The following is a 25,851-nucleotide window of genomic DNA, read 5'->3' on the forward strand; positions in this document are numbered from 1 at the left end:
GCACAGACTCACCCAAACTGGACAGTTGAAGACTGGAAAAAGACGAGGTGATCTGCCCATTTTCCTTTGACCTCTCTTATCAACAAGGTGTTTTCACCCACAGAACTGTCACTCACTCAATGTTTTTTTGTTTTTCACACCATTCTGTGTAAACTCTAGAGACTTGTGTGTGTGTGTGAAATTCCCAGGTGATCAGCAGTTTCTGAAATACTCAAACCAGCCCATCTGGTACCAGCATCCAAGCCACAGTCAAAGTCACAGAGATCACATTTTTCTTCATGATAATGTTCATTAACTGAAGCTTTTGGCCTGTATTTGCATGATTTTTTTTTTTTTTTTTTTGCATTGTGCTGCTGCCAAATGATTGGCTGATTAGATAACCTGCAAGAATGTGCATTTGTACAGGTGTTCCTAATAAAGTGGACGGTGAGTGTATATCTTCATGATATTAACATGAAAATAAGATTTGTTTATTATGAATAGTTAGGACAAATGTATGTCAAAACTGGAGCTTTAGAATATTTTACTCATAAAAGTGACAAATGTCACAGCTGACCCCACTCTCCCCTAATATATGCTATACTGTTAGTAGGTAGTAGTGCTAAACAAACATAAACTGGAGCTTATTAAATTTAAAAAAATCATTTTTCTCTCTGTAAACTCCGAATAAAAGCTAGCAGTTAGAGCTATGTCGGTGTTGAGGCTTAATTAAGCAGCATACACTATTTTAGCTGACAGTAGCAGCTCAACTTGTTGGTCCAGTTTGGTTGTGTTTTAAAGCTGACCTCCGTGTGAGAACCGGAAGCGTGTATAAATCAGAGTAGCCATGTCTGTCCTTATCCTGCTCGTCGGAGTTCTTGCAGGCGTCTTTATTTTAATTCGGAAAATTGTTTCAGGAAAGAGATGTAAGAGCAAGGTACAACTGCATGGCAAAACGGTTATCATTACCGGTAAGTGTTTGTGTCGGTGCTGTCGCTGTGCTGCCTGGTCTGCCTTAAAACTCACTTTCGGTCTCGAGGTTTAACGCTATTCTGATGACCTTTGATACCTGTACTGAGGTTATGCTGTGTATCTGAAGTAAGAAGTGTGTTCAGAAGTCTGAACACTTTCAGGTGGATATTGGACGAAGAGAGAAGAAAATCCAGGCTTATTTGAAGAAACGTGACTAATTCTGTTTTACTGTGATACTATACAGTGTGTAGAAATCGAGGCTCACGCGCGCGCACGTGATATTATAAACAGGTTGATCTGTCAGTCAGTCGCGGAAAACTTTGCATAATAAAATGATCTGGATGATAAAAATGATCATCGCCCTTTATCATTTGTATAAGAAGTGTTGGGGCAGGGAAAACCTGAAACTATACAGGGCAGTGTGGACTGAGCATGAACAACATGTGCAAGTAGATCAAAAGCAGAAACAAGAAGTGAGCTTTATGCAGTTTTTATGTAAAGTATATTGCTTGCACTACTTTTTTAGATTGGAGTAGCTGCACCAGACCTATTACGTTTGCACTAATAGTAATTGAATTACTGCTGTACACATATAGACTCTGAGAGCACTTTATTAGGAACACCTGTACACCTAATCATTCATGCAATTATCTAATCAACCAATCATGTGGCAGCAGTGCAGTGCATAAAATCATGCAGATACAGGCCAGTAGCTCCTAGTAATGTTCACATTAACCATCAGAATGGGGGGAAAAAAATATGATCGCAATGATTTTGAGCGTGGCATGATTGTTGGTACTAGTCAGGCTGATTTAAGTATTTCTATAACTGCTGATCTCCTGGGATTTTCACACACAAACAGTCTCTAGAGTTTACTCAGAAAGGTGCAATGAAGAAAAAAAAACATCCAGTAAGCGACAGTTCTGCAGACAGAAACGCCTTGCTGATGAGAGAGGTCAGTGGAGAATGGCCAGACTGGTTTGCACTGATAGAAAGGCTACAGTAACTCAGATAACCATAACCGTGGTGAGCAGAAAAGCATCTCAGAATGCACAACATGTTGAACCCTGAGGCGGATGGGCTACAACAGCAGAAGACCACATCAGATTCCATTTACAGTGGGCACAGGCTCACCAAAACTGGACAGCTGAAGACTGGGAAAACGTAGCCTGATTTCTGCTGAGGCACACAGATGGTGGGGGTCAGAATTTGGCACCAACAGCATGAATCCATGGACCCAACCTACCTTGTGTCAACAGGCTGGTGGAGGTGGTGTAATGGTGTGAGGAATGTTTTCTGGCACACTTTGGGCCTGTTAATACCAATCATCGTTTGAATGCCACAGCCTATTTGAGTATTGTTGCTGACCATGTGCATTCCTACATGGCAACAATTTACCCATCGTCTAATGGCTACTTCCAGCATTTTAATTTGTGACATGGTGCATTATAAGTTGCCTCAAACTGGTTTCATGAACATGACAAAGAGTTCAGTGTTCTTCACTGGCATTCCCAATCACTGGATCTGAATCTAATAGGACACCTTTGGGATGTGGTAGAACAGGAGATTTGCAGCATGAAAGTGCACCTGAAACATCTGCAGGAATTGTATGATGCAATCATGTCAACATGGACCAGAATCTCAAAGGAATGTTTCCAACATCTTCTGGAATCCATGCCACAAAGAATTGAGGCTGTGTTGAGGGCAAAAAGAGGCCCTACCCAGTATTAGTATAGTGCTCAATGAGTGTAAGTAAATCTGTATAGATTTATTTATAATTATTTGTGTATTTGCACAGCTTTCTTTGTTCTGTAAGTTCTTATTCTTCCTATTCTATCCTTTCATTTTTACTGATGTTCTCTTATGATTTGTATTGTATTCTAGTGTAACATGTAACTTTACCTTCTGAGATCAATATCTTGTCCTGTTCACTTAACATAATGTATTTATCACTTAACTTTATGTATTTATACCATCATCACCTGGATTTTTGGGTCTGCAGGCAGTAACACAGGGATCGGAAGAGAAACGGCTGTAGATTTGGCCCGGAGAGGAGCTCGTGTTATTCTGGCCTGCCGCAATAAAGTACGTGCTGAAGCAGCGCTGGCTATCGTCAAAAGAGTGAGAAAAATTTACATTCACTCCTCTGTCTATGTCTAAATGCAATGTGGTGCAATGCTAATAAGCAACTGAAGAAGTAAAACATTAATCTAATTTTCAATAAAATCATAATTGCAATTAACGAGAATATGTCTGTGTTTTGACCACAAGACATTTAACAGTTTCTTCTGTTTGACCACAGTACTCCACCCAATATCATTTTATGAAAAATATTATTTTCAGGAGAGCCAAAGCAATAATGTGGTGTTCATGGAGCTGGATCTGGCCAGTCAGAAGTCTGTTCGCTCTTTTGCTGAAACTTTCCTCAAAACGGAGAAAAGGCTGGACATTCTTATCAACAATGCAGGTTTGGTTGAGTTCTGTACCACACCATTCAATAGCACTTTTATGTAACACTCAAGGTCACTTTATAATTAAAGGTTTGAAATGACTCTTGGGAGAAGGAAGAACAGTCGTGAAGGTCTTGGTGGGTGGTATTGCAAAGTTTAGGTGCCATTGTAGTAAAAAGTTTGCCCCTGTCAGTCTGGTCTTAGGCACCACCAGTAGATCAGTAATGGTGGACTTGAGAAACTGAAAAGGGGTACAAAAAGGGTTTTCTGTGAAACGGGTAACTACTGTAACTGTTGGAGTACAGCTAATGTATACTGTGTGCTGAAAGCTTTGTATGAGTAAGGACTCTAGCAGCCGAACTTTGAATATGTTAGCATGACCTGATATCTATAACTCTTGGGGACTGATTATACATGCCTTGACTATTTCCTCCACAGCCCATTTTCTTACTGCTCAAATGTGGTTTTCTTGTAGGGGTTTATATGCAGGGCACCACAGAGGATGGTCTCGGGTTGATGTTTGGAGTCAATCATATCGGTCACTTCCTCCTGACCAATCTCTTACTGGATAGGCTCAAAGAGTGCGGGCCAAGCAGAGTTGTTACTGTATCCTCTATGTGTCATGATTTTGGGAACCTTGACTTTAACCTCCTTAGTGCTCACAAGGAATTTGGAAAAGGCAACTCTCTCATGGATGTCTTGAGGATATATAGCAACAGTAAGCTGTGCAATGTGCTGTTCACACATGAACTGGCAAAGAGGCTTCAAGGAACTCAGGTCACCTGCTACAGCCTCCACCCAGGTCAGTATTTCTATCTGCACTATGGGGTAGTCATAAGAGATCCGTGAAGGTATTTACAATTCATCTGCCATTTTATTTATAGAGTTATTCTTCATAATTTCCTTTAAGACCTGATTTAAATCATGTCCTTCCTTATGTTTTGCAGGTGCTATCAATTCCGAGTTGGCTCGCAATGTTCAGCTAGGGTTTAAGAAGGTGTTGAAATTAATAGGAGCCCTTTTCTTCAAAGATGTGGAGTCAGGTGCCCAGACTACTCTATACTGTGCACTCCAGGAAGGCATTGAAGGCCTGAGTGGTCGATATTTCTCCAACTGTGCAGTAAAGAACGTTCGGGCCAAGGCTCAGGATGACGCAGTGGCTAAGAAGCTCTGGGAAGTGAGCGAGAAGTTTTGTGGCCTGGCCTGAGATAAACTCTGGACCTTATATCCAAATAGATTGTTCTCTAATGGTTCAGAGGCTGTCATAAATTCTATGTGGTGTACTATATCCAAGAGCTAAATCTACTGTTTTTGGTCAGATTATCATATTTTGGGGCTGTTCTAAATTTTGTGTATGGCAGGGTGGGGGGAAACAAGGTCAGCACATTTAACCAGCTTATTAAAAAAAAAACTCATGGTGCATGCTTAAGCTGTCTCTTACTTCTAATAATATACCCACATGACAATGAGCATCTGCCAGATGAAATTCCTGTGCTTATGAGGCAGCAGATTAGCCCCATGTGTGCAGTCCCATGACATAGGTTGTATTTACCAAGTTTGACTTTAATTTTAAAGCTAGGCTTAATTTGAATTGCTTTCGTTGAATAAATTTTAGCTAGTTTTTTTTTTTTAATCTGTTCTGCACATGTGACAGGGTGGGGACATTTTTATAGTAGATCAGAGCACACATTTTGTCTGCTTATTAATGGTGTCACACACACAACATTGGACTAATGGATGTAAAATTGTACTCGTACTGTAAAATGTGTGAGTAATTTGTGTAGAGTATTTATAGATAGAACTCATAGTGACTTGTGATTAAGTACGTAAACATTATGGGAAGCAAAAACAACTATCTGCACTGACAAATTAGAAACAAGTTAATTTAGCTTTGACTGAAAATATGTGACTGATACATAATATTTTAAAAAGTCATGTTTAATAGATGCCTGCAAGTGATTTCTACCCTTTTACAAAGTTGAACATGAATGCTGGGGGTAAGTCAAGTTACATCATTTCAAATGGTCCAAACTCATGAATTAAGTGAACATATAGAATTAAAAACCTTTCTTGTATTTGGACCTAATGATTTACAGTGTCCACAAGGACACCCATGTTCTTATCATTGCCTTTGCTGGGTTAGCATTTTCAGGGACCAAATTCAATTAAATGTGTCCCAATTGACTTAAGGTCATTTGGGACAGGCACGTTCCTCATTTCGAGGATCCCTAGATGAAGGTTATTTTTAATATGTTCTTGGTGAATATTTGCATAGCAAATCAGGGTAGAAGATATAGTTTTCATTGAAAAACACGCCTCTTTATACATACCATTTGTTTATGAAATGGAAATCATTTTGACAGTTTTATTGTGGAATTGATTTGTTTAGCCATGCCTCAATCTGTTAAGATGCAGTACAATGTGCAGTGTCTTAGAAATTTTTCAGTTAGTTTCAGGTAGATCCCTTTCATCTGGGACATGGTTCAAATTATGACCACTACCCAGAAGTTCATTTTTTCCCCAGAATTGTCATTTATACTTTTGTAAAGTATAGTCTGATTGCTAGGGGTTCCAAGTGTAGGGGTACTGCTGTCATATACTATAACTAATGAATTTGGTCACAAATTCATTAGATATACAATACACCATTTTGTGGTCTACATTATAAAATGAATGCCTACGATGATTAATTTCACTTAATTTTGTGGGTAAAATATTAGGGACCTGGTACCTGTAAAGATCTCTAGGCATTATTTACAACTGCCATAAGGACAATACCAAATCAAAAGATAAACTTAAATAAAAGACTGATTTTATGGTTCCATTTCACACAGTTTAATTTGTAGTTTAATTTATGATCCCATTTACAGTTGAAAAATGTAACTGAAGTCTCAACATTGAGGATTTAACTAAAATGTTTTAAGGTTCTTTGTTCTTTTTTTATCATCTCCCAAGTCAATTAACAAGAGACAAGCAAATGCTGTCCTAATAGCTTTTTATTGTGAGGGTGAATGGAAGAGCTAAAGAGATTTATTTGTAAATCAATAACATTAATTTGCCATTTTATCCTCATAGCTGAGCAATCTTCTGGTGCAGGACAGCTCTCATGTCTGTGCACTGCAGATTGTCTGTAATGGTGGTAAGGAAGTGGCGTGTATTGGCTACCTGTAGGGCAGTGCTACTCTTGGGGTATGCAGACAGTACTGCTTCATAGTGGGAAAGAATGTCCAGTGCACACAGAAACAAAGGCTCTGGCTGTCCAGGCATCATCACCTGCATGTGTAGCACATGACAGAACAGCTGAGTCAGCACAAACAGGACCTCTTGACAAAGATTTCCACTACTCATTATGGGGTTTTTAGGGGAGGTAGTAGTGGATTGTAGTGGCACTTTGTTCTTCACAGAGTCTATGATGCCCCTCATGGCAGTAGCACAGAGCCGGCCTACATGTGCCCAGCCTTGGGGAGGCAGCCACCCTGCACAGCTGGAGCCACAGAGCAGCTGAAACATACGCAGCAGGAACACAGACACCTGCAAGTCGTGAGCAAAAGAACGAAGGTCAAGTAATGGGAGGAAGTCCACATATTCCAGGGAGTATGGTACATGAAGCTTATCTGACTGTAGGAGTTCATGCAACACTTTCAGTATTCGCTGCCATTCGCCAACTGTGCACCAGGGGAGAACCTGAGACACTGCCACCAGCAGGCCTTTACTGAACATGGTTACTTCCTCTGGGTTGAGCAAGTTTAGAGATAGGGAGTCCAGCATTATTTCCTGAATGTGATCTGAGAGACAACAACATTCAATCCAGGCCAACAGGCCAGTGCCTTGACCATAGTGAGGCAACACCAGTCCACACCACTCCTGCTCAGAAAGCTCAGATACAGCCATGAGAGAGCTTGGCACTTCATATTTGAAATGCTCTCCCCACACTTCTTTTAGGTGAATGCGGACAGTCCAGTCAACTTCTTCCACTTTCGCATAAAGCCAAGAAATTGCTCTGGACCAAGTATTAGGAGCCAGAGCCACTTCCTTGCCAACTGCCTTGCCCATTGTGGTCACAATGGAGATCAACAGTTCTTTGGATTCAAGAGATAAACCAATATCTCCCTCTAATTGTTGCTCCCAGCACTTACTGCAATTATTCAAAAGCTGAGCAAGACAGTATAGGAGCGCAAATGGGGAGCAGTTCATTATCCAGTGTGTATCATCATCTTTGGATATACGGGCCAAAGCCGACTGGAAAAGTTGAAGGCACACTTCAAGTCTGCAAGGTTGGGGGCATGAAAGGGATAGGTAAGGTAAGACAAAAGCATGTACAATGTCCTCTGGTAGGAGGAAGCATAGTTCTTCTCCCTTTTGGCCAGTAATGTTGGACTCCATTAATGCTGACAGGAAACAAAGAAACTGGTCTTCCTCTTGAGGTGAAGAGAGTTTGTTCCACATAGTATCTTGCAGGCATCTGCATAACAAGTTGTATTCTTTGTTTCTTGTCCCACTTGGGTCCCTTGGTGTGCTCATAAGTCCAGAAAGCTGCTGGAGAATCTGAGCAAGGAGAGTATGAGCACCAAGGTTCACCACAGCCATGTGGCAGCACCGGTGCATGGTGGCCTCAGGGTTCTGGAAGGCCACGCGAGCCACAGCATTGATGGCTGAGCTCAGGCTGCTTTTTGCTTCACCTTGAATGATGCAGTTAAAAGCCAGGTTAAGCTCCTCATCATAGCCTATTGTTACAGAGCTTGGAAGGCAGCCATGCAAACCTTTCTTTGATAAGGTAAGAATTTGAGAAAGAATTGCATTCTTGTCTGGTAAAGGCAGCTGGGAAAATATTTCCACAACAATATCCTTGAGCTTTTTGCAGTATTTTACATCGGCATCGCTTTGGCATTTGGATATAAGAGAAGAGACCAAGGCCATGACAAGTTCTTTTTTCTGAAATGCACCTTTGTTTCTCTCAAGGCAGTTTAGCCACTCTGTATCACTGAAAGTCTGGCTCAGTTTGGAGGCAAAAAGTTTAGGAAGATCCTCAAAACCCTTCAGATTGCTGTCAATGATCATTATGGCAACACTTGCTATTTCATCTGATGGACTTTCAGGCACATTAAAAGAAAAGGATGCAAGCAAATCTTCCAAAGTTCTTTTCAAACTATTTACCGTCTGTTCATTTCCCCCCTGGTTCCCAGACTGGACTTCCAAAGACTTGAGAACTCTGCCCAGACTATCCTTGAGACGGATTGTTAAAGCACTCGGGTCATTAGTGGGCCTCAGTATCCCTCTGTTTTCCCACACACGTATTACTTCAAGTATTGTGTCCATGGCTTTGATCAGTGTAATTCCACATGGCTTGCTCTCAGCAGGAGTGAGTATAGCAGCAAAATCTCTGTGAGACTCACGTATAGCCTGAATAAGATCAACCCCTTCCAAAGTATTATTTCTCTTTCGCAGGCTTACTGAGCGAGCAATGTTTTGAAGTTTGACTTCAGCTGGGATGTCTGTTTCATGGTTCAACAGATAGAAGGTGTACAGCATGTCTAGGCAGTTGGAGAGAGCAAAATAACATATCTCAGATGACGTTATTGTATCCTTTATGTCCTTCAGTCCTTGAAATAGGATGGACATTATGCATGTGGTGGACACGTCCAAATCTGGGTCAGGTTTAAATCGTTTTGAAGCTTGTGGTGAGCAGTCAGGGGGGGTCTTTGTGAAACGGACACACTGGGCAGTAAAGATTTGGTCTAGCTTGTCCTTTGTTTCGTTCCTTCCTTTGAACAGCTCCCACCACACATCCAGCAAGAATTTCACATCAGCTTCTGTGCTGTCCCTTGTAACATGTTTCACTAATCTCTCCAGCTCTGTGCACTTTTGGACCGATTCAAAGCAATAGAGCAACTCAACATAGATGCTGAAGAAGCCCATGGATTTGATCAGTTCAAACATTACTGTATGATTAATATCAGGGAGGCTATTCTGAAAGGCAAATAATGGATCTTCCCTCCATCTGATATCAATATCCTCCCCTTTCTCATTCTCCAAAATTTTGCTCCATAGAATGCACAGAATCCTCTTTCTCCAGTGAAGCCTCTCATGGTTGTTTACACACAACTGTCCACATACTTCGGTGACGGCCTGAACAATAGGGCGTCCAATGTGTTTCCAGTCCTCTTTTTTCAATGCGGACAGAGGCTCTGGCTGGCATAACTGATTTGCCAGCAGAAATCCTCCCTGCAAGACAGCAGTCTTCTCACAGTTCAGCCAGGACTCTGAAGGGAAAACAGACAACATTGTAAGGTAGCGGTTAAAACGTTTTCACCATCACAGTTTTAGCTTGCATGTTTTTTGTATCAAGGTCATTATATGCTTCACAACTGCAATGCAAGCCACATAAATCGTTAATTTGTAGTCTTGATATCTTCTGGAATAATGGTTTCACAGGTGTTTTGGGTACTGTAGTAATACAGGTAATACAGAGTATTTTATTAGTGTGTATATTAGTGCAGATGATAGATAAAAATAGATTCATTTACGCAATATCATGATGATTTATTACAATTATTCAGTCAAATTAGAAAATAAATGGTTTTATTTCACTTTGTCACTTTAAATAATCAGAAAACAGACCTTTTTCCACAGTTTGCATTATATATATATTATATAAACATGTTTATATTCAGTGTGTGTGTGTGACTGTGTTTGTGAGGCCCTTCGAATGACTGGCATTCCAGGGATAGACTATAGATCTACTGATCCTGAACAGGATAAAGTGTTTATTTAATTATTAACTAACTATGTATGTATGTATGTATGTATACTCCTGGGGAACAAAAATGGGCCAAGCCCAAAATGGCAAAATATTAAGCTTTTAATGGTCAACAAATCGTTGGTCAGGAAACTAGAAAGAATTAACAAATAGATAAAGGAAATTAGTATGGGATAGTTTTTCCCTTTGATTTCTTTAAATGTTTAAGCCTTGACGGACTGCATCAGGTGTGGCAGATAACCAAATAATGACTAATCTTTTAAGGAAAAAAAAAATTCCCAGAAGATATTTTTTGGAAAATTTTGTACACCCAGACAGACATGTGTTAGTTTGAATTTTACATCAAACATTTTAATCATTATCATGATTTTACTTTTGTGTGCAAGAAGACTGTATAAGTGAATTTCTCTGTTTCTAGCTTTTCCTCAAACAGTTCACTGCCGCAAGTCATCAAGCAAATTGTGGCACATGAGCTGTCAGGAGTCCATTTGTTTAATTTCAATAAATGAATGAATGGTCTTAGTCACCTTGGCACAAGCATCTCTTATGCAACCAGTTACAGTTAAAACATCAACAGACTAAAATAACTGTGGAGCTCAAGTACACATCAAAAAATTACTACGCTGCAAGAAGCTGTAGTTTTAGTGAAAATATCTCACAGATGATTTACAGACACAAGCATCAGACCTGAATGAGAATATCCATGAGATATGAATACAAATGAATACTGCATTACCTTGGTCCGTCATTGCTTAGCTTGGAACTTTGGGGGGAAAAAATCAGACCATGTGTTAATTTCTTGCAGATTATCTGGCAACGTGCGTCCCGACTGCAGTGTAAATAAAACACTGCGGTACTAAACCACACCTATACGTCCTATAACCTATAAGACTATGATTTTAACTGTCTATTTTCTCTGTGAGACTGATGCATATGTTATTTACCGCTACAATTCTGTCATGCGGACTGAGCGTTCAAAAGCAGAGACTTTTGTACATACTTCCGCATCAACGAGTGCAGAGAAGAGAAACTTTCAGGACTACAAATACGTATGGCTCTGTGTAAGTAGCGCCCCCGTGCGGTCAAGGAGTTTTATACAGCCCTGCCAAATTCATAGCCGTTTTGTTTGAGTGTATTTTATAAAACAGTTCTCCAGTCGGTTCTGGAAACGTCCTGAAGAGGAAAGAGCTGGATGTTACTCAGGTCGTAGTGAAGGCAGAGGGAGAAATGTACTGCGCATGACCGTACAGCAGAAGCTGTTACAGGCAGTTATTGTGAAACGAAAGTGAAAGCAGTGTGTTTGCATGGCGGTTTGTTGGCGCTTCGACTGCAGGTCTCTGAATCCAGGTTTATCATGATTACTGCTTCTGGTGGACTTTTTCTTGCTTTGTTGTTTTCAGGTGAGGTGATTTAATGTCTGATTTTTAGTTGTTATTGTTGTTTCTTTATATATAATATGACATACTACACCATACCTAACCAGGAAATACTCATTCCAAGCCCACCCTCTGTAAACCACTTGACAGCTTGAGTTACGTGCTTACTGTTGATTTAAAGCAGTTAAAATGAAAAGAAAATAGTCGTTTCACTGTGAACACATTCTTCTGAGAAAGCCTTTTTTTCTGAGAAAGAACAGCTTGTTGGAATGTCCTTTATTTGTCATTTACTCAAGACAGCTCCTTTGCATTGTTTTTAATGCCATAAATACAACCATGATTAACATTTTTGAGAAATTCCTCTGTAATAGTGTTCTAAATAGGGATAGAAATGAACAAGTGAAATGTCATGAATGCAGGTCGTGAATGCAGAAATTTTAGATTTAACTGATTTTGAGGAAAAACTAGTTTAAAAATAAAATAGATTTGTGCTAGTGGGGGGCCATAACTTTTCAAAGCTATGTTTAAGATGATACATTGGTTGTGAATGTGAAATAAAAATATTACTGCTGAGGTTTGATATTTCTATTTTAGGCGTGACATATTGACATGCCCATAATTGTCATTTCTGCCTGTAGGGTCTTTCCTTTAGTCTTGAAATTTAATTTTTATATAAAATATCTAATTTATCTAATTATGTCTAAATATCTAAATTATCTAAATATCTAATAGATAATATTTGATTATCTAATTTTAATCTAGTACATGATGTACAGCAGTCATGTGTTCTGGTTTTAGTTAAACTCAACTAACCTTATTTTCATCTCCAGCTCGAACCTACAGTGACATTTTGTTTAATGACATTTTGTTTGTGAGCAGGTGTATGTGGAGCTCAGTCTGTTTATGATGCCCAGTGGCTGCCATGTCAGTTTCAGGATGAAAAGGTACAAATAAATGATGAGGGGCATAAAGAGGTCAAGTTTCATCCTCGAAATGCAGGACTGCAGTTCGGGAATTCAGGAGACAGTCCTATAAACCCCAATGCTATGACTTTCCTTGTCACAAGTGAGTATATGATTAGCAGAAAGCTTTTAAAACCATTTAATGGGCCAAAGATGGAATATTCTGTATGATATGTTAAACATTTGTCTGAAATTTATATATACGTTTTATGTAGCATCAAAGGTGGATATGAGACGTTATGTGGAAGGTGGTGAGGATTCGCTGGAATGTGAGATCCAGAGATATAACACTAAAGGGATTGTAATGCGCTGGCCTGGTATGGGTGCGCAGGAGCACGATGTCTGGTTCATCTGTATTCTCCGCCATAGTCAGGGCCTGTTTCACCTCACCACCTTCCTCAGACACACACCTGCACAGGAAGGCTTTCAGGAGAGGATTGAAATTGGAGACAGAGAGCTTCTGACCACCTCAGGTAATCATGACCACACTAGCTATCTAAATGATGGGTTCTTAGCAGAGCTTTCTCATGGTATTATATTCCTCTACTGCATCCTGATAGCATGGCCTTCTTCCCTGTTTCAACAGCTGTGATGGTTGTCCTGACACGCACACCTATCATTCACGTGGGCCTCATGAAGGAGCAGACCCTGCATTGTCAGTTCGCTGTGGACCACAAGCAGGCGAGTGTGACAGTGGAGTGGACGCATCAGTGGCGTGGCGAGCGCACTAAACTCTTCGGCTACTCGAGCCGCACAGGCAACAGTGAAGGCAGCGGAGTGTCCGTGAAAACCCTTGCGGCAGGAGATGCCTCTCTGAAACTACCACTCACTAAGCAGACTAGTGAGGGCACATACACGTGCTCTGTGTTCATCCCACCACTCCATTCCAACAGTGACATTGTCCTCAACATTCAAGGTGGGATAATCAAGCATGAATGTTCAAAGGAATAGAAATAGAGTCTTGAAGTAATGGTTATAAATCCAGTAGGGCAGTTCTAAATCAGCAGTAGATCAAGGTTCTGTACTAGTGACCAAAAGCTTATGAGCCAGAAAGACACTTTCACCTGCTCCGGTACATACTTTCATTTTGTGGTGATCTGTGACTGTATTTGAATTTGAATGAAATTTGGGTTTTGGCCAAAATAGCAAAACAGCCTTTAACATACACGGTATGGCCAAAAGTATGTGGACACCTGACCATCACACCCATATGTGGGCCTTCCTGAATCTGAATCTCTTTAAAAAGTTGGAAGCACACAATTGTCTAGAATGTCTTTATGTGCTATAGCGTTAAGATTTCCCTTCACTGGAATTCAGGGGCCCAAATCTGTTTCATCATGAATATGCCCCTGTGCCCAAAGCAAGGTCCATGGAAAGCATGGTTTACCAAGGTTTATATGGAAGAACTCAGGTGTCCCGAGCCCTGACCTCAACTCTGCTGAACAATTTTGGGATGAACTGGAACACTGACTGAGCCCCAGGCCTCCTCACTTGACATCAGTGTCTGACCTCACTAATGGTCTTATGGCTGAATGAACACAAATCCCCACAGCCACGCACCAGAATCTAGTGGAAAGCCTTCCCAGAAGAGTGGAGGCTGTTATAATGACAAACTCCATGTTAATGCCCATGGTTTTCGAATGGGCATATATGGGTGTGATGGTCAAGTGTTCAAATACTATGTGGTCATATAGTGTACACTAATTTAAGAAGCCAAAAATATATTTTACCAGAATGACATGGAAATGATTTTATTTACTTTAGAAATGCACTACAAATATCCAAACTTTTAGGCAAAACTTTGTCATTAATCAGCAATTTAATCTTGCTTGTTATTCTAACTGTACTCTCATTTCTGCCATTACACATGTCCCAATAGCTAAATCAAGAGTTTACTCATGTTTGCGACTGTTTTTTATGTCCCAACAGAAGCACCACGTGTAACATTGAACGTGGGCTCAACCTTGTCTTTAACCCTGGGTCAGGAGCAGAAGGTGGTGTGTGACACTCAGGGCTACTACCCGCTCGATGTGACCATCGAGTGGCTGCGAGAGCCAGTGGGTTCAGACCTCCTGCCTCAGGTTCTGAAGAACATTCTGTACTCCAGCCACCGCCACCATCAGGATGGCACATACTCGCTCTCAGCCTTCTTCCTACTCCAGCCTGGCCTAGAAGATTCTGGGTACAGGTACACATGCCGGGTGCAACATCAGTCTCTGCGCACACCAATCCGCAAGAGCTTCACGCTCATCGTCACAGGTAGAATACAGCAGACTCGGTTACACTTACTAGAAAATTACCCTGCATTTATTATGTCTTATGAAGTCAAACTGGAACTTCCCATCTTGGAAAGCCCCTAAAGTAACATATATCTACCACTAGATGGCAGACAAGGTGTAAGATCTTTAAACATCACATTTGGCTTGATATATCATTCTAAATTTCTCCTTTTTCTCACTGTTTAGAGCAAGACTCCACATTATGGTACATCTCAGTGTTTGGATTCATAATTGTCATGCTAGGAATTCTCAAATGGCTGCTGCCTCAGTTTATTGCTGGTAAGAGTTTTTGTGAAATCATGTTAATTGTTATTTTTGTTGTTGTTTTTTGTAATATTAATATATAAATATGGTTTTCACCTTGGGTGTACATGATTTTCTAATTTTGTTAAAGTGGTGAAAATCACAACCCACCATTAACAAAGATATTATGGCTGTATATAATACCAAATGGAATCTACTGTTAATTTTAATAATTGGGGGAAAAAACTATTTAGCTCCAAATAAATATTATTTGTACAGATTTAAATAATTTGAATTTTGCAAAGAGTGCATCTAGTATCCAAATAAAAAGGCACAGGTGCACTGGAAAGGGGAGAAAATCAAGCCAGCAAAAACAAGGAAAATTGGCCCATCTCACTGTTGTCAGAGCAAAGACTCTGGACTATTTGCAGTTAAAAAGCCTTTATTTTGAGGGCTGAAAACGGGTAAAAAAAAAAAAAAAAAAAAGTCACCTGATACCCCTAGGCGTACTGGCTTCAGCAAGCATTCGTCTGGGTGTCAAACAATGGTAAAAGCAGGAAATGAGTAAACAGCCTCACCTGTGTCAAAATCTTTACAAGTGATCTAGTGGAAATTACTCTCAAAATAATTCTCATCTTAAAAAGGTAGGAACCCCAACACATACTAGAACATGCAAGAAGTGAATGATCCAGTATCAGTAGGTCTGCTTTTGAATTATATAACACTTATACAAACAAGACAGACAATATAAGTTAAGTCTAGACAGAAAGTAAAAAATAAAGAGGCAACATGGAATTATATATAAATGTACAGTATGTACATGTACAAGCTAAATGCACTGCATATACATACATAAACTAATGCATATAAACCCAAATGGAACCCCCTATAGAGGCTACAAGAAAGGAGAAAAGTCAGTGTCCTCACTGAGACCTGGATAAGGCCTTGAGCATGTGAATCCAATAGGTCACTCACTGCTTAAGGCGCTTACGTTTGTCTCCACCCCTGTGCTTAATGTCTTTAATAGTTTGTGAAATAAATCTGTGTTAATGGGGAGTTAAAAGGTGTTAAAAGGTCTTATTAATAGGAAAAAAAACAGATTATACTGTTCAATTAGAATAAGTTAGTAAATGAGAAGTGTTTATGTTAATATAATTGAAGTACTTAACAGCTTAACAGAATAAAGTGTGAAAATGTGATATCTTTTTCTCTGTCACAGCAAGAAGAAAAGCAGCAAGAAAGGTGAGGGAAACATTCTGCATGCCTATATATATATATATATATATATATATATATATATATATGTATATATATATATATATATATATATATATATATATATATATATAATATTTTTATTTATTTATTTTTTTTCCAAAACACCAGCTTTTATTTAAAATCTAAAGTTTTTTCTTATGTAAAGGTTTCCTTCTGATTACTGGGTTTTAAGGTTAGAGTTATTTTTAGGTGTAGACAGCATTAATTAGCTGCATTAATAATTATGTGCATGTTTAAACCATTGTGAGAACCATTGGTCCCTATAATGAAAGGAATACATAAGAATGATCATTTGTATGAGAATACATGTGAGGACATTTGCCTGCTGCTCATAAAAATAAATTTAAAAAAATACAGCTTTGTCATCTACACTGAGTTTCCTAGGTACTAAATCATACATTACTGCCATGAAATTATGAATTATTTACTATCTTATAAACTGGCTACTCGATGTAAATGAAAAACAACCTGTGAAGATTTTCCTAAGCTGCCACACAAATAGTAAAACCAACATATGTGTGTGTGTGTGTGTAGGGGTATAAGTGCATATGCTTGCCATGTGTCTGTTTACATTGTGTGTTTACATGGTGTCTCCTGGGTGCAGAGTTTCTGAGGGCCCATGCCAGAGGAATTATAGCTCCACTCCATGGAGACAGACAACACCTCTCTCTACCTCTTCCTCCTCCCCTCTCCTTCCACCTCCCCTGCTGTACCTGCCGCATCGCTGGAAAAGCTTTTTCAGCTAAAGAGGTTGTTGTGAACGCCAGTGTCTGATCTCATGGTTTATGAGGGTATTTATACTCACTAATGGAGCCATATGTGAGGAATAACAGTCCTCTGAACTTAATTGCAAGACGGATGCCAGAATGATGTTTTTATTAGCAAAATCACATAGTGTGAAATAATAAAATACTAATAATTAGAAGAGATCTTGGGATTAATTTGTGTTTGTTTGCAATGGCTGCTGCTGGCTCACAACTCTGGCCATCAGTGAAAATACGGCAGAGCTAAACAATTTATGTTTAAGATATTCTCCAGGATTCATTAATAGTAAAATAATAAAATAATAAAAAAATATGTAAACAATATTGTGTAGACTGAATTCATTTCAAGTTGAATAGTTTTGTCTGCTTTGACTTTATTGAGGCTCAAAATCACAGAATTGTTAGATAGAACCTTATACTAACATTATAAGTATTATAGGTTGCATATTGCTATATGAGTGACAATTTTTCACATTGGTAAACTCCAGTGCTTTAAATAAGATCAGCTGTGATGCATGAAATGATTAGGACATGGTGCTGTTGTCTCTTCATTTTGGCTGAAACATGACTCCAGTGGCCTGCTTGGAGACCTTTGAGGTATCCTGGCATATGCTTGGCTAGATCCTCACCTCTGCATATGTAGTCATGTTGCACCCCAATACCCCATTAGCTACCACACTATAAACACTTCAGTTAGGAATGACAGCTGTTCCTCAATGCCTGTCTGTACTTTCCTTTCCCTACTCCAACATGTCTGATATCTCTTCACCCAGCTATCAATTACTTATCTTCACTGAATCAGTTTTATGATCTAGTGTTTCCTGTTAATACTGAAAATCGTACTTCCTCTCCAGTTTATACTGGATTCTTACCATTACAGTTTATCATTTGTTATCGACAGTGAATAGCCAGTTGAGTGAGGAATAAAAATGTACATTGAACTGCAGATGAACGGCTCAGGCAAAAGGATCTCTGGAAACAAACATGCCTGGGGGGTCAGCAGTCAGAACAGCTACAGGTCAGCATTTGGCCACACACCACAGTGAAATTGCTAAAGTGGAAACGGCTCCTCTGGGAACAGCTCAAATACAGCTTAAGGGTGGAAAAATGAAAAGTTTGCATTACATCAGCGAGGCTCTCATCCTGCCATTGCGTCCGTCAGTTTCCATTTACTCAATTGACCTTTTTAGAACTATTCCATAATAGACTGTTTTGTTTGGAGTTAAGACCCTGGAAGGGCCGGTTCAAATCCAGCTCCACTTGAATCGACCCTCTTGAGTGGTGTTAGTGAGTTCCTGAAGCCGGCTGCACTAATGCGTCTGTAGTCTTCAGCTCATCTCTTTCTCAGTGAGAGAGCATGTGGCTCTGACTTAATTACAGATGGGGAGGAAAAACAAACAGGCCTGGCTCACACTGGGAGCTGGAGGGAGTCTGTAATAAAAGTCAACGTGTGGCCAGGGAGAGCTTGTTTTGTTTCCAAAGCCGGGCAGTCTAGGGCACTCTGCCAGCACATGCACCTGTAAGCCCACTGACAGGGCTCTAAGTTCTGGGAAAATCACTAATGACTGAATTAGTGTTTTCGTAATGGGCAGCTAAAGCTTTTCTTGGACCCAGCAGGAAATTTAGCATTGGATATTGACTGTGGAAATGAGAGTATGCTTAAGGTATTAGATCACATTTCATCATGGCGGAGAGATCGGAGATGGTGGTTGGATCCAGGCACAAATAGCTGGGCTTGTGGTTGTGTGTACACAATAATTATGTTTTCTTTGCCTTTACCAGATGACCTAATACTTCGCTGAAAGCATTTGTTCACCATTTGTAGTTAGTGAGCCATTTATATAATCACCAGCCATTTTATCCCATAAACATTTGCAATAGTTTAGACCTAATTTGACCTCTCTAACCTCATTACTCCTTGTTCACTGCTCTGCCCTTCAAAACATCGTGTGTGTGTGTGTCTATGTGTGTCTGTCTGTCTGTCTGTCTTTACGCTTTGCAGCCATCATGTCACAATGTTGTTAACTGCTTGGGTCTAGAATGAAACCCCCTCTACTGCATGGGCATTGCAGTGAAAGCAGAGTCCATGTGCTCATCTTGCACTCTTAAGCTTAATCACCCACCATGTCCTGAGCATGGAAAAACCTCTAGGCCTGTTTCTTTGCGTAATCCATCCATGGTTTTTGACTCACAAACACACACTCCTCCCCCAATCCCCTCACTGTCTTTTCACTCTGTTATTGTGGTCATCCACTGCAGAGACCAGCTGTTACCATGGGAAGGTTGTTTTTGGCCCATGAAATAGTACTCATGGATACACAGTGTCTCTTCTCAGTATCTTTGAGGAACTCTGAGGACACACTTGTGGGATGGGTTGTACTTCTAAAAATGGCTGAAGGCAGCCAGGCCTCTGGTCACAGTTTTATTAATGTTCCACTTAAGAGGGGCAAAGTAGAGAAGAACCGTTAGGGCTAAATCCAGTGAGCTACTCTGGTAATAAAATGTATAAATAGGTGCAAGAAACCAGTACATTCTCATGGACAGTGTATTATGTTAACACATTGAACGTGGAATTCATATGGTGAAATATGATTCATATGACATTTACAGTATGTCACTAAATGATATAAGTGCATAGATTATATCTATAAATAGTTTATTGCTCAAAAAAAGAAAATGTATGATGCAGATTTCTATGTATTTTAAATAGGGTTGCTGCTTTGTTATACATTTTAAAAAGGGAGCCATATTTAATCAGGTCATACACAAATAAGTATACTAGGAACATTCACAGCCTCACAGCTCCAGGGTCAGTTCAGTTCTGAGCTCAGGTTACAGTCTGTGTGGAGTTTCACATGTTGTCCCCATGTTCTCATGGCTTCATCTGGGTTCCCTGGTTTCCTCCCACCTCCCAAAAGCATGCCAATAGTTGGATTGTTTACGCTAAATTACCCCTAGGTGTGAATGACCAGCATCCCATCCAGTATTCCCACCAGTATTCCCACCTCATGCCCAGTGTTCCCACGATAGGCTTCGGATCCATCATGACCCTGACCAAGACAAAGCGAGTGCTGAAGAAAAATGAATGAATGAATGAAATAAATTCTGTGTGCAGGATTATGGAAGGTTGAAAATGTGTGAGTGATTGGTTTCAAGCAATATTCAGTTCTTTGACTATGAGGTTCAGTTTGCATAAATTGACTATGAGGTTCAGTTTGCATACTAATTGCGTCATGAGCATTTCTTTTTAAATCCAGCACAGATGCAAGACGTCGGAGTAACACACAAAATCTTGCTCATATATATATATATATATATATATATATATATATATATATATATATATATATATATATACAGTCAGGTCCATAAATATTGGGACAGTGACACAGTTTTGGTAATTTTGCCTCTGTACACCATCACAGTGGATTTGAAATGAAGCAGTCAAGATGTGACTGAAGCGTAGACTTTCAGCTTTAATTCAACGGGTTTAACACAAATATTGCATTAACCGTTTAGGAATTACGGCCATTTTTTACAGAGTTCCTCCATTTTCACAGGCTCAAAAGTAATGGGACAAACTAATATCATCATAAATATTAGGATTATTTTTATTACTTGGAGGTAAATCCTTTGCAGTCAATGACTACCTGAAGTCTGGACCCCATGGACATCACCAAATGCTGAGTTTCCTCCCTTGAGATGATTTGCCAGGCCTTTACTGCAGCCATCTTCAGTTGCTGCTTGTTTGTGGGTCATTCTGCCTTCAGATTTGTCTTCAGTAAGTGAAAAGCAGCTCAGTTGGGTTGAGGTTACTACGTTAAGTAATTAAAAAAACAATAGCAAATGAAAGAGCTGAATATGTTGACATTCATGCACGAGTCAGGCGTATTACAACACACTGCACTGCTTCTAGCTTTAGTGCTCTAGCTCCATATGATTAGCTTCTGAAGCCTGCCAAAAAATGGTTCCAGCTTTTTTATTTTCTCTTAAACGTTTCTAAACTCCAGATGCAATGGCAATGAAAGGTGAATCCATTAAGTGAGGTTCAGAATAGGCTGACACCAAAGCACTGGTTGATTGCTCGTACTTCCACATGGGTCCATATTGCTCTGCAGTGTAATTTAAGTGCAGCAATCTTACACTCAGCTGTTATTGCTCTGATGGAAGATTAGGCTGCTAATAGGGAACTTTGAAATGAACCTCCCCTCTATCACAACTTATTCATCTTCTTCAGCAGATCCCTCCAATGGAGATTTGAATGGGTTCTGAGCCTCATAGGGGGATCAATGTTTGATCTCTTAGAAGATGAATTGACAAAATGAGTCATGCTTTCCAGGAATCCTGCTACTTTGGTAGTGTTTAGACAGGTAATCTAATCCATATGACCTGCTGAAAAAAATAGTAAAGACATTAGCTATTTTTGAGAGAGAACCAGCTGAGGAGTCAGAGGTCAAGATCAGGCCCCTCCCTTGTTGTACTCCTCAAGAAGGATCACATGAAAAGATTCCCAGCCGGTAAAATAGTGAACTGGGATGGAAAACTGTGCAGGCCGGCTGTCTCCCCGTACGCCCTCAGGCCTCGCTGCTGGGAAGTGAAGTCATGCACACTACGTTTTATCAGGCCTCTGAGGGGCCAGCACTTCTCTCCTTCTCTCACTCTCACTCTGCATTAGTTTTTTTTCTGTGACTTTTTGCCTTTCAGCCTTTCTCTTACACACTTACTCAGTGTCCATTTCAGTCTCTTGTTGACATTTGATTCCTTTTTTCATTTTACTGTGGGTTTCATACACAGAGTTGTCCCCTCTTTCTTAAAACTAAAAACTTGCTCTCATCTTCTGATGTGTGTTTTTGTTCTGAAGCGAGAATGACACTGTCCTCGAACAATGACGTCACTGAGTCCTTCACTTTTCATTTTTGCTCACAATAAGGAGTGGTGTAAATCAGTATCCACAGAACTGAGGACAGGATCACAGTGTATAGGCCCAGAGGCAGGGTCAGTTGCTCATTACTTCTGCTCCTACATCCATAAATCTCACATTCTCTACTGGTTTATATACACTTGGGATGCATTCTTTTCTCAGTGGTGCACTGCATCTATTGATCCTCCTTTTCCGTGGCCTGGGGTCAGAGCAGCCCAGCCCTGGATCTCAGACCTACTGCTAATCATGAAAGAGGGAGTGTAGGGTGTGGACGCAGAGGTAATGGGCTAAGACACCATGTCTCCCTGCTGTGTCCTGTGCTGTTTCCCTTTGGCTTTATTTGTCTAAACCATAATCACCTAAGGTAGTTTCCTTCTATGCTGATCAAGTTATATTTGACAAACTTAGCCATACATGAAAGGAATACATTATCATTTTTCAGTCTAATCTCTATATACTACAGCTCTAGAGTATGTGCATATATAATACCAACTACCATCATTTAGGCATGATTCCCTGTACTGAGAAAAGAACAGAAAACCTCTTTACTCGAAACTTGCTAATAATGGATGACTAAGGGCAGGTGTTGGAGCAGTTAAGAAACTAACACATTTTTTGTACAATGCTTTTAGTTAAAGTTATAGTCGAAGCTCTAAATCTGTATAAATGGCCCTTCAAAAAACAGCTATGCTTTCAGAGCGTTACTAACATATAAAAGTAACCATGGAAAACAATATTTGCTGCTGGATTAAACATGGATACTGCACTATCTGCAGTTTATGGAAACTGAAAGTTGGAAAGTCTGTCAAAATTATTGTCTGTGGAAATACACTACAAATTTTAGATTAGGTTACAGATTAGGTTAAACATATTGGCATATTCCTTTAAGAGTGGCAACAAAACTGGACAGAAGGAAACCTTCTACCAACACTTTGTTCATAGCTTCTCTTCCCCCACAATGATAATCTCCAGCAGGCTCTCAGTCTGGCTGTCTTTTCCCCTGCTCTTATCATTAACAGTGACAGACGCCCACCAGGCCTTCCTGACCGCAACCCAGCCATCCAAATGCAGTGACGAAGCCAAAAGGGTAAAATGGAGGGACTGCTGTGGGGTAATTGTGGGGGATGGTAGTCCATCAGAGTATGCAAATAACATTTGTTGAAGAATGCATGTTTGTAAAGCATGTGGTGAAGAAGATGACAGACTTCTGCTAATGTGAGGGAATCTTACTAGTCCCTACATATCTACTCTAATGCTAACTACATATGCTAACTATGACTACAATTACAGTTACAGTTACATCAAAATATCCTAAAGTAACACTTTAAACTTCATCAAGCTAGTCTTGGTGGCTCAGTTAGTTAGCACACCAACCAGGTAATATTTGTTAGCTGCTAGGTGAAAGCCTTAGCTACAGCATGAAACAAGAGCAACAGATATTTGTTGTTCAGTTTGTCGTTTTGGTAACTGCTTTATAACATTAAACAATGTAGCAATATTTCAAATAATTAGTTGTATTTTATCACATTTATTTAAAAAAATCAGTCAGTTCTATCCACTAGGTGTTTGGAAATTAATGTAAGCAAATGAAAGCATCCTAACTAGCTAACAATTTAGCTGAGAAGAGAAAGAAGCCATAGGCTTTTTCAAATCAAGGTCCTTAAAGTGTAGTTACCTTTACACAGTAATGACTACTGGTTATGAATGTGGGTGAAAACATGAAATATTAATGACACATAAAGATTAACGTATTTAGCACTCTCCATACTAATTATAGTGCAATTATACTTATAGTATATTATATATTAGTACTATTATACTGTACATGCTAATTATAGTACTATTGTACTATTATAGTACTTTGTGAAAAATTCACAGATACCTTACATCCTGCTTCTCTTATACAGTAAGTGCACTGGTAATATTTGTAATTTGTAAAAATATTATGTATTTGTAATTAATTGTATAATATTTTAACATAAAACTGTAATATAAAAAGCAAAATATATTTCTATATCTGATTTCTGTATATGAACAGCATTTTAAATACATAATAATAATAATAATAATAATAATAATAATAATAATAATAATAATAAAAATAATGGCCCTTGTAACCTGTTGAACTTTTTTCATTTTTCCTACATTGATTCTAAGTAAACATGTATTTAACCATTCCAAAATGATTACCCTATCTCAGGAAACGACATTTCACTATTTACTATTTTTTTAGCGTAGAATTAGCAAATACACGAATGTGTTTAACTAGCTACCATGCTAAAAGCATTTCTTCTTATTTCTCCTTTGATGCTCCCAGAAACCCACCCACCTCCTAATGTTGTTACCACTTCTCTGAAAAATCTGGAAGGGCCCCTGTTCATACATGAATAAGTGAATTATATTAACTAGGTTTAAACAAGCGTATAGCTGTTTCAGGCATGATATCATACCTGGCGTGCAAGCTGGGCAGATGGTGTTGTATCTCAGAGCGCAGAAAGAATACTCAGGTGGAAAGACCCTAGAATGAAATCACAGTTGGGCTAAGACTACAGTTGTTTTTCTGCCATGCATCTGTTGCTAAACTACATAATGGTCAATATGCATGTTTAGAGGAGTACTATTAAGAACATCTGGTTGTACATCATGCCTTCTTTCTCCTTTATATATATATATATACACACACCGATCGTCCATAACATTAAAACCACCTTCCTAATATTATGTAGGTCCTCCTTTTGCCACCAAAACAGTTCTGACCCGTCAAGACCTCTGAAGGTGTGCTGTGGTATCTGGCACCAATATGTTAGCAGCAGATCCTTTAGGTTCTGTAAATTGCGAGGTAGGGCCTCCATGGATCGGACTTGTTTGCCCAGCACATCCCACAGATTCTCAATCGGATTGAGATCTGGGGAATTTAGAGGCCAGATCAACACCCTGAACTCTTTGTCATGTTCCTCAAACAATTCCTGAACAATTTTTGCAGTGTGGCAGGGCGCATTATCCTGCTGAAAGAAGCCACTGCCATTAGGGAATACCGTTGCCATGAAGGGGTGTACTTAGTCTGCAACAATGTCTCGGTAGGTGGTACGTGTCAAAGTAAAATCCCCATGAATGCCAGGACCCAAGATTTCCCAGCAGAACATTGCCCAGAACATCACACTGCCTCCTCTGGCTTGTCTTCTTCCCACAGTGTATCCTGGTGCCATCTCTTTCCCCAGTTAAGCCACACACACACACACACACACACACACACGGCTGTCCACATGATGTAAAAGAAAACATGATTCATCAGACCAGGCCACTTTCTTCCATTGCACCATGGTCCAGTTCTGATGCTCACGTGCCCATTGTAGGCATGGGCAGTCTGACCGGTCTGCAGCTACACAGCCCCATACACAGCAAGCTGTGATGCACTGTGTGTTCTGACACCTTTCTATCATAGTCAGCATTAACTTTTTCAGCAGTTTGTGCTACAGTAGCTCCTCTGTGGGATTGGACCAGATGGGTTAGCCTTTGCTCCCCACACGCATCACTGAGCCTTGGGCTCCTATGACCCTGTCGCCAGTTCACCGGTTGTCCTTCCTTGGATCACTTTTGGTAGATACTAACCACTGCAGACCAGGAACATCCCACAAGACCTGCCATTTTGGAGATGCGCTGACCCAGTGGTCTAGCCATCACAATTTGGCCAAATCGGTCAGCTTGCCCATTTTTCTTGCTTCAACAAATCAACTTCGAGAACTGACTGTTCACTTGCTGGAAATAAACAGGAAGTTTTAGAATTTTTTTAATTCTAAAACTTTCAGTTTATTTCCAGTATTTCTAGGTCACTATTTAAAGAAATTTGTGATACTGACAATGTTAACTCCT

At 39.8% G+C, this 25,851-nt stretch overlaps 3 protein-coding genes across 3 annotated transcripts; 2 read left to right on the forward strand and 1 right to left on the reverse strand.

Moving 5' to 3' along the window:
• Nucleotides 1-725: 725 nt before the first annotated feature.
• On the forward strand, nucleotides 726-4,821 carry dhrs13b.1 (dehydrogenase/reductase (SDR family) member 13b.1). The gene is made up of 5 exons (XM_026924214.3): nucleotides 726-950; nucleotides 2,954-3,072; nucleotides 3,295-3,418; nucleotides 3,877-4,203; nucleotides 4,349-4,821. Exons 1-5 carry the CDS (start codon nucleotides 827-829, stop codon nucleotides 4,606-4,608), a joined length of 954 nt encoding a protein of 317 aa, XP_026780015.1. The 5' UTR covers nucleotides 726-826; the 3' UTR covers nucleotides 4,609-4,821.
• Nucleotides 4,822-5,000: 179 nt separating this feature from the next.
• Nucleotides 5,001-11,167, reverse strand: gemin4 (gem (nuclear organelle) associated protein 4). The gene is made up of 2 exons (XM_026924212.3): nucleotides 10,895-11,167; nucleotides 5,001-9,661 (listed from the first exon to the last, which is right to left on the reverse strand). The coding sequence occupies exons 1-2, from the start codon at nucleotides 10,905-10,907 to the stop codon at nucleotides 6,471-6,473; spliced, it is 3,204 nt and encodes a 1,067-aa protein (XP_026780013.3). The 5' UTR covers nucleotides 10,908-11,167; the 3' UTR covers nucleotides 5,001-6,470.
• A 118-nt stretch (nucleotides 11,168-11,285) lies between these two features.
• On the forward strand, nucleotides 11,286-17,367 carry dhrs13b.2 (dehydrogenase/reductase (SDR family) member 13b.2). Its single transcript, XM_026924213.3, has 8 exons — nucleotides 11,286-11,558; nucleotides 12,414-12,599; nucleotides 12,712-12,969; nucleotides 13,083-13,412; nucleotides 14,426-14,755; nucleotides 14,962-15,054; nucleotides 16,238-16,260; nucleotides 16,901-17,367. The coding sequence occupies exons 1-8, from the start codon at nucleotides 11,513-11,515 to the stop codon at nucleotides 16,907-16,909; spliced, it is 1,275 nt and encodes a 424-aa protein (XP_026780014.1). The 5' UTR covers nucleotides 11,286-11,512; the 3' UTR covers nucleotides 16,910-17,367.
• The last annotated feature ends 8,484 nt before the right edge of the window (nucleotides 17,368-25,851 follow it).

This window comes from Pangasianodon hypophthalmus, chromosome 14, assembly GCF_027358585.1.
Source record: "Pangasianodon hypophthalmus isolate fPanHyp1 chromosome 14, fPanHyp1.pri, whole genome shotgun sequence".
Lineage (NCBI taxonomy): Eukaryota > Metazoa > Chordata > Actinopteri > Siluriformes > Pangasiidae > Pangasianodon > Pangasianodon hypophthalmus.